At 41.1% G+C, this 8,950-nt stretch overlaps 1 protein-coding gene across 1 annotated transcript; it reads right to left on the bottom strand.

Moving 5' to 3' along the window:
- Nucleotides 1-1,460: 1,460 nt before the first annotated feature.
- LOC311248009 (heterogeneous nuclear ribonucleoprotein A0-like) lies at nucleotides 1,461-3,449 on the bottom strand. Its single transcript, XM_084338974.1, has one exon. The coding sequence runs from the start codon at nucleotides 3,384-3,386 to the stop codon at nucleotides 2,361-2,363; it is 1,026 nt and encodes a 341-aa protein (XP_084195100.1). The 5' UTR covers nucleotides 3,387-3,449; the 3' UTR covers nucleotides 1,461-2,360.
- Nucleotides 3,450-8,950: the final 5,501 nt, after the last annotated feature.

The following is an 8,950-nucleotide window of genomic DNA, read 5'->3' as shown; positions in this document are numbered from 1 at the left end:
TGCACAGTGGGTACAAAATGCCAGTTTAGTATTTACCCCATGATTAATTTATTTCCTCACCTTTAAAAAGACTCATCCTTCGCACTACATTTGGGTTTAGGCAACAGGGATGCAACTCATTACCATTTACAAGCCCCTCCCCCATTTATTGATGCTCAAATCACAACTGTTGCCTTCTTCAAACTGTTTGAGTGAGGAAGGAAACAGTTGTGATTGGAGGACCAAGAAAAAAGGGCGGGGATTGAGATTGTTGTATACTGGAAGGGATACAAATAAACTCACATTTAATGCTTTAGGTGAGAAATTATTAAGTGAATTAAAGTTCACTTAATATCTTACTTACTAAAGACACTTTGAGTTGCATTTGCATTACAAACATTAGACAAGTGTCTGTTAGTAGTTACATGTGCCATTTATGCATGAGCATTCAGACACGGCATTAAAAACGTTTCGCCATCACACCGAACAAACGGGTGAATCCTTCCTGGAATCTGACATCACCTGAGGAGGAGGGTGTGGGCTTATGACCACCTCTCTGGTCACCCCGGACGGCATGGAGACACACACCCGTCCTTAGCGGGGTGATGCCCTGGCACCCAGGTTACCGTAGCAACCTGGAGGAGAAACAGGAAGAAGGAACAGAATGAGACACTGGGCAGGTGAAGTTTGCCTGGAGGGAGACGCCAATGTACCGTTCCAGTATTTCACTTACAATGAAGGAACAGACGTTGGGTATCCCTCCACCCCTTTTAACTAAAGATCAAGGACCGAATTGAGCACAACCACCCCCCTTTGTTTAAATATTAGCTAGATATCGAGACGCATTGAAAAATCTATGAATGAGCAACTATAAGTAAAAGCAAGACTTTTGTAAAGATAAAATGTCACAGTACACTTGTGTACCATCACAAAATAATTAAATGCCATACATGGTTGACCAACACATAGTGAAGACAGGTTGATTTACATACCTAGTTTGCTGGATGTGGATATCCTAAAGAGATATTTCAGACTCCTATCACAATCGACCCCAGGTAACTCAACAGGGTCCTGTAGTGTAGCCTACAAACAAACTGCTACGGCTATTTTGGCTGGGATAGCCTACTGGGATAAGAGTAAGAACACCTAAATGTAGGAATAATCAAAGATAATGAGCAGGCCTCAAAGTCCACAATATGTAAATATGTTCAAAAAAGCCAAGGGTTATTAAGAGATGTACAAAAGGACTAGAAACCACAATTACTTTGATTAAAAAAACAAGGCAAACCCTCCAAAGCCTACATGCATTGGCTGTGGGTAGACTACATCCGGTTCTGTAACCATTTCACCCACCTGAGAAAGGGGTTAAACAAGGGTAAGGATGCCAACTAGAGAAGATGAGGAGTCATAAATCACTTTAAAGACCTGTGGGAACAACTGAAGGCAACCTGGTTAAATGAGTAAAATAACTAAGTAATAACTAAGTTTGAATAACGTTTTATTTAAAATGAACATACATATGCATACCAAAATGCTTTTGAACAATTGTAAGTTTTGATCTTCAGACATTAAGTATACAATACATGAGATTGCTGTAAGTAAATGAAAAAATGAACAATATTTAGGCTGATGAAGACACTACGTCTACTTGTGGTGGGGGGAGGGGAAATTACTGACGTTGATTTGTACATAACACGTGGGAAGGAACAAGGGAACTGCTTTAATCCCGCAGCATCTCTCCCGCCTTTACTAAAGACCTATGGATACTTATACAAACGTAATCAGTGAAGACATAGCTAAGATAGAAATTGAAATCCATAGCACATGCGTTCCTCATCCCCATAAAAGTAAAACACATCAATCTTATTTAAGGAAAAAAATGTCTTTACTACTTGCTTAAAATGCAAAAGGGAAAAATAATCATATATATATAAAGAGAGAATAGTTTCGAACAAAAACAATCCTACATGGACTAGTTTCAAACAAAACAAAAAAAACGAGAATGTACGCAAATAAAAAGCAGATTCAACTCTTAATACAAACGACAGCTACACGCCTCTTCCAACTCTCGCGGGAACATAAAAAAGGATTCACTGAACTCTGCATTTCGAAGGTGTCCTAGAGAAGTACGGTGTCCTAGAAGTACGGCAACAGCTGCTCGTGCAAATCAGGTTTTCTGGGAAGTGCTCTTCCTACCTGTTTGGGTTTTTTCTTGAGAGGTCTTCGTTAGGGGGGTTCACAGTGTCTGCATTTGTATGGCAGATGCCCCCATCATTATTGAATTTTTTAGTCGTCCGAATGTGGCGGTATGGCTGCGGGGTGTACGGCGGAGATTCTTCTCTTTTTTTGCGAATAGTCTGTCGTGGTGGCCATTTTGATTTTTAGTAACCGCCGCTGTAGCCGCCGCCTCTCTGGTAGCCGCCGCCTCCGCCGCCCCGGGTGTAGGGCGCGGCGCTCCTCTGCGCGCCGTAACCACTGCTAGGCGCGGCGCTCTTCATGGGGCCGTAGCCGCTAGGCTGCGCGCCGTAACCGCTGCCAAAGTCACTGCCGCTGTAGCCGTTTCCGCCGCCATAGCTAGCCGCCATCTGCTCGCCACCGTAGCCGCCGCCGCCTCCGTAGCTCGCGCCTCCTCCGTATCCACCGCCACCACCGTAGCTCGCGGCTCCGCCGTATCCTCCGTAGCTCGCGGCTCCGCCGTATCCTCCTCCGCCACCGTACCCGCCGCCGCCACCGTACCCGCCTTCATAGCTGTTGTAGCCTCCTCTGCCGCCGCCGCCACCGAAGCCATTTTGATTCCCTCGCATGCCCCTCATCCCTCCTCCTCCTCCCCTTCCCCCCCTCATCATCATGCCGCCGCCGCGACCCGACGCCTGCATCTCCTGCTTGGTGAGGGCCTTCTTCACCTCCACCTTGTGGCCCTTGATGGTGTGGTACTTCACCACCACAGACTTATCGGCGGAGTCGTTGTCGGTGAAGTGGACGAAGCCGAAGCCCCGCTTCCTCATGCTCTCCTTCTCGGAGATCACCTCGCTCTTCTCGATCTCGCCGAACTGCGCGAAATACTCTGTGAGGTCCTCCTCCTCGATGTCGTCCTTCAAGCCGCCGACGAATATCTTCTTCACCTTGGCGAGCGCCTCGGGCTTGTTGGCGTCCTCGCGCGCCACGGCCCGTTTCAGCTCCACGGTGGTGCCGTCGACGACATGCGGCCTGGCCGCCATTGCCGCGTCGGCCTCGTCGCCCGAGGTGTAGGTGACGAAGCCGAAGCAGCGGGACCTCTGCAGCTGCTTGTTCACGACGACCACGCAGTCGATTAAGCTACCGAATTGCTCGAAATGTTTGCGCAGGCCGTCGTCGTCCGTGTCGACGTTCAGTCCACCGACGAACAGTTTACAAAGTTGGTCTGCCATTTTCTTTTTTTTTCTTCTCCTCGCTAAAGTCTCTAGTTGACCGTGAAGCGACAGTTGAGTCAGTTAGTGTGAAGGTGGTGGGGGAGGGTAACGCGGCTTGTATTTATACCAGACCTTCCCCCGTGACGTCACAAACATGGCGTTCAAATAGTCAACGCCCCTTTTCTGGTTGCGCAGAGTAGCTACATAATAACCTTGCTACAAATAGTCATTCTCGAAGACACTCTGACGTCACGAGACCGCCGCCATCTTGGTATTGGGGAAACAAACGGATTTCTACGGTCAAACGTATGCGTTGAGCTCCGTTTTTATTACATATTTTATCACATTCTTGTTCATTTCATAACCTTTTCATTGTAGTGATTGTAATGGTACATAATTCACCCACGGAACTATTGTCAGGAACATTGGTCCACCCGCACATTCTGGAACATTTGTGATGATGTCATATGACATCCCCACAAATGTTCTAGAATGTTTGATGTTCTAGAACGTTCGGCTATGACATCACCACAAATGTTCCAGAATGTTCCATGTTCTAGAATGTTCGGCTATGACATCACCACAAATGTTTTAAGAATTGTCGATGTTCTAGAATGTTCGGCTAGAACATCGAACATTCTGGAACATTTGTGGTGATGTCATAGCCGAACGTTCTAGAACATGGGTGATGTCACCTTATGATGTCATGACCTATGTTCTAGAACATTTGTGTATGTATATTATGTATTTGGCTATTCTCTCATGTATTCCGTCTCCGACTCTCATCTCTCGGCACTACATCATATAATTTGTTTTGAAAATATTGAGACCAACATGGCATTTCACTATTTCGAAAGCCTTTCTGGTGATTCTAATTAAGTGCATGTTCCCCCATAGACATGCACTTAGACAGAAAGTTAAACAGACAGGAAGTTGACTTCGAGAATAGTCATTCATCACATTGTGTTTTTTTCAGTGGCTTCTTATCTTATCTTGGTATACACAAAAAAAACTAATTTTAATTCTATTCTATTCTATTTAAATTCGAACAGAAACCCACTGATCTCCACTATGAATTGAAAATGGGGGACCCTGATGATGTAAACAAGACACGTCTTTCTCTGGTCTGCATCCCCTTAACAATTGTGTGTATTGAGCCATACTGTATTGTACCCATTCTGCAATCTGTTAATAAAGTTTTCATTCATTCATTCAATCATTCATTCATTCATTCATTCATTCACTGCAGTATCTTGCTTGATACCACAAAGAGCAGTGAATTTGTGTTATAATTTAAATTCTATTTTATTATTTAACTATCTAGATAAGAAGCCACTGTTAAAAACACGATAATTTGTCGAGCTGTGACATTTATCTCTTGTCAGGTTGTGTTCATGATCTTGTCTTTTTCTTCCCTCCCTTTTTATTATTAGTCAAGTAATCATGCATATAATCATTTTTACATATCTGTAGATACTATATCTATATCTGTATACACATCCCTTACCTACTCTTAGTTACACTGCTGGCCAGTATGACTTACTACCATAGTGTCTTTATACCTGTATCACTGTACATATTAATAGTAATACTACAACTCTGTACATACATCTGATTAGCACTATTACTCAGTAGTACTGATTTTTTATATATGTTATGCCCGGTTTGATCACCTGTACATTGTATATTACTATTGCACTTTACTGTTACATTTGCACTCTGGTTGGATGCCAAACCTCTTTTCATTGTACTGTACTTGTGCTGACAACACAATTGAATCTAATGATGAGCTACCAGGTTATCGCTTCACTGGTATGGAGTAAATTCAAATATTTACCATGGTACTACCAAGGGCCGTACTGTATTGTACCCATTCTGCAATCTGTTAAATAAAGTTTTTCATTCATTCAAGGCATGCACTGTATGTATCACAACTTTTGCACTTAAATGATACCATGGTATAATCCAATCCAAACCACGATACCAATGGTGATTAGTGATTACTCACAGTAATCAGGCAATTATAATTAGGGGAGTTCACTTTGGAATGGATGTGCAAAAGAGAAAAGAAAACTGACAAGATTAAAAGGTCCCAGAAGAAGTAAAAAGATTAAATCAAGAATTGAGATTGTAAAAAATAAAAACGTCTTAAGTGTTGTTATCCCCCCAAGTGAGGATTTTATAAAGAAATCCAAATAAGCAAATAAGGAAGGAGTAAAACTAATCTGGGGTACAAACAGAGAACTGCTTGCTTGAACAAACGAAAAGGCATGTATCACCATGGTACAACGTTTGCACTTGAATAATACTGTACCTTGGTATAATCCTATTTAAACCACAATACCAGTCGTGACCAGGATACTTTACTCACAGATGATGTTGTAGAAGATAATATCCATTCTCAGAATAGTGTAAAGTTAATGGGGCCACTGTACAAAGTACTTAAAGGTAGAATCTGTAATGCATGTCAAACAACGACCTCTAGGCGAAAAGAGCCCAGCTTGTTGTTGCATTTTGTTTTTGTTTTGGTCTGATGCATGGGTTGGAGATGAGTGGAGGGGTCACTATTGCCGGCCTGTCTGGAGAAATTCACAGTATAATAAGAAGATAAGATATTCTTATATTGATCCCCTTGGGGAAATTCAGGCATCATAGCAGCATGGGGAGGTACAGGTACATGTGATAGTATAGTAGAAGACATGATACAGGTCATACAATTATAGTACAGTGGAGAAGTAAAAAAAATAAAATAAAAAATAGGCAGTGTAAACAATATAACAATATAATTAACTCTGAGTATGCACATATGGGCAAGTAGGCAGTGTAAATAAGGTGCAGATGAGGGTATGTATCCCCTCTCAGTTATATTCGCCTTACAATAAATATAGTTACAATATATATATAATCTAATAGTCTAATATCTAATCTAATATATATATATATATATATATATATATATATATATATATATATATATATATATGCTATGATTGAGTATATACAGTATACACAGGTGCAGTATGCAAAAGGTATGTATGCCGTGATATACTTCATAATGTTATACATACATACACATAACTTACTATATAGCTATATACCGGTATATATTATATGATATACATATTATAGCTGTGTAGTAACTTATTATAATGCGACTTATTATATAACTTATTATAGTTATATAATTATTATATTTATTATATAACTTTATTATTATATAACTTTATTATTATGTAACTTATTATAATGCGTTAACTGTCTGTAGTGTGGTAGTAAAGGGTTAACCTAGTGTGCTAGTGAAAGGGTTCACCCTTTGTCATGTGGCAGTGAAAGGGTTAACCTTCTGTATTGTCGCAGTGAAAGGGTTAACCATTTGGTAGTGCGGCAGTGAAAGGGTTAAACATATTCCAAAACAAACGTCTTTGCTTTGAGTCAACTGTGGAGGAGACTTCAGGGTATATTTGAGGCCTTGTACAGGCTCAAGAGGGGCCCCCATTACTCTACATTAGTTCTGTGGCCAACTAGCCAGACCTGTGGGTATCAAATCAAACTTTATTTATATAACACCTTTCATGCAATATTGCAACGAGGAACAGCATGGATTGTGATGAGAAAAGACTCTTTATCAATCGATAACATCATTGGTGAGTAAGGCTGATCCTAGATCAGATAGGCTTATAAGTATGATAAATATGGGCCCTGGTCTTTAATACGGGGCCAACAGATTTGAGATCTGAAACTTAAACTACTTACAAGACTGATGACAAAGTGATCAAGTCTTGTCATTTTCAATGGTACATTTTCAGAATTTCAGGCTTTTTTGGATAAAGAAAGTGTCAATAATTTGCGATTCGTCCATTTCGCCGGTCTATGGTCAGGTATGATAAATATGGGCCCTGGTCTTTAATACGGGGCCAACAGATTTGAGATCTGAAACTTAAACTACTTACAAGACTGATGACAAAGTGATCAAGTCTTGTCATTTTCAATGGTACATTTTCAGAATTTCAGGCTTTTTTGGATAAAGAAAGTGTCAATAATTTGCGATTCGTCCATTTCGCCGGTCTATGGTCAGGTATGATAAATATGGGCCCTGGACTTTAGGCCCAACAGATCTGAAACTTAAACTACTGCAATATCCCCAAGTGACCCCCTGGCTGGCCCCCATCTGAAAACAAATTCATACCTATAAAACTGAGAAGGAGCCAATATTATGGAACTTGTAGTAGTGACATGCAATATATATTTGTATCACTTTATTTTCAATTATTTTCACAGATCATGCGTCTAAACGTCTCTCCTGAGGCTTTCATTGTGGAACACAATGCTCCTTGGGAGGGAGGGGGGGGGGGGTCTCTGTAGCATCCTGATAAGAGTGTTTCATGACATTTACACAACAACAAAGCTAGCACCTGGAGCGGTAGACAATGGTCACGGCGACGCCAACTGTCCCGGCTGATTTGTGTGTGAATGGAATGAATGACTATAGAGGCAGATGTGCTGCCATTAATCTGCCGGTCGGGGGAGGTCTGGACACGACGTGCCAGTAGTATCAAGAACACTCCATTTTCACCACACAGGGAATAAACCCCCACCACATCCAAATCACAGGTCATGCCATGCGGTTAACACGTGTGTTATATTTCTGAATAATATCATTGATTTCATTCATTCCTATTCAACTGCCCGGCCATTTGGATGTGTGTAGATCCAAAATGGAATGAGGATTATAATGTTCTTCTAAGTTCTACATGTTAGCACATCTCCAGTGGTAACTTCTGCTTCTGTACTTAACCCTTTCACTACCACACTACAGAAGGTTAACCTTTCACTACCACACTACAGACGGTTAACCATTTGTCGTGTGGCAGTGAAAGGGTTAAGTATATCTTTGAGGTTAATTTTAGGGAACTTTGTAATTTTTACTCCACTACATTTATCTGAAGAACCCATCAGTTACTAGTTACTTTGAAGAAAAAGATTTAGCATAGAAAACATGGAAAAAATGTATGAAGATTATTGTACTTTAAAATTTGAAGCCTGCCGCCTTCACAAGGACGTAGTCAGAGCCAGAATAACTGGACCACAGAACACTTCAACACAACCTTTAGAGGTCAATGGTTGGAGGATTGGACCACTTACTTTTTTTTTTTTACTTCTAATTTACATGCTATACTATGTTATTTTATTTCATACTTATCTTGTCTTGCACAGTCTCTGGAGCGTAACAGTAAGAAGCATTTTGTATAAAAGTATTCTGTACTTCTGTATGACAACTATTAAATAAACTGAACACAGAACACTTCAACATAACATTTAGAGGTCAATGGTTGGAGGATTGGACCACAGAACTCTTCAACATAACCTTTAGAGGTCAATGGTTGGAGGATTGAACCACAGAACACTTCAACATAACCTTTAGAGGTCAATGGTTGGAGGATTGGACCACAGAACACTTCAACATAACCTTTAGAGGTCAATGGTTGGAGGATTGGACCACAGAACACTTCAACATAACCTTTAGAGGTCAATGGTTGGAGGATGGTGTGTTTTGTGTTGATGCAGTGACATGGAGTCACTTG

This window comes from Notolepis coatsorum, assembly GCF_963971535.1.
Source record: "Notolepis coatsorum genome assembly, contig: SCAFFOLD_548, whole genome shotgun sequence".
Lineage (NCBI taxonomy): Eukaryota > Metazoa > Chordata > Actinopteri > Aulopiformes > Paralepididae > Notolepis > Notolepis coatsorum.
This window is presented reverse-complemented; position numbering and strand designations above follow the sequence as displayed.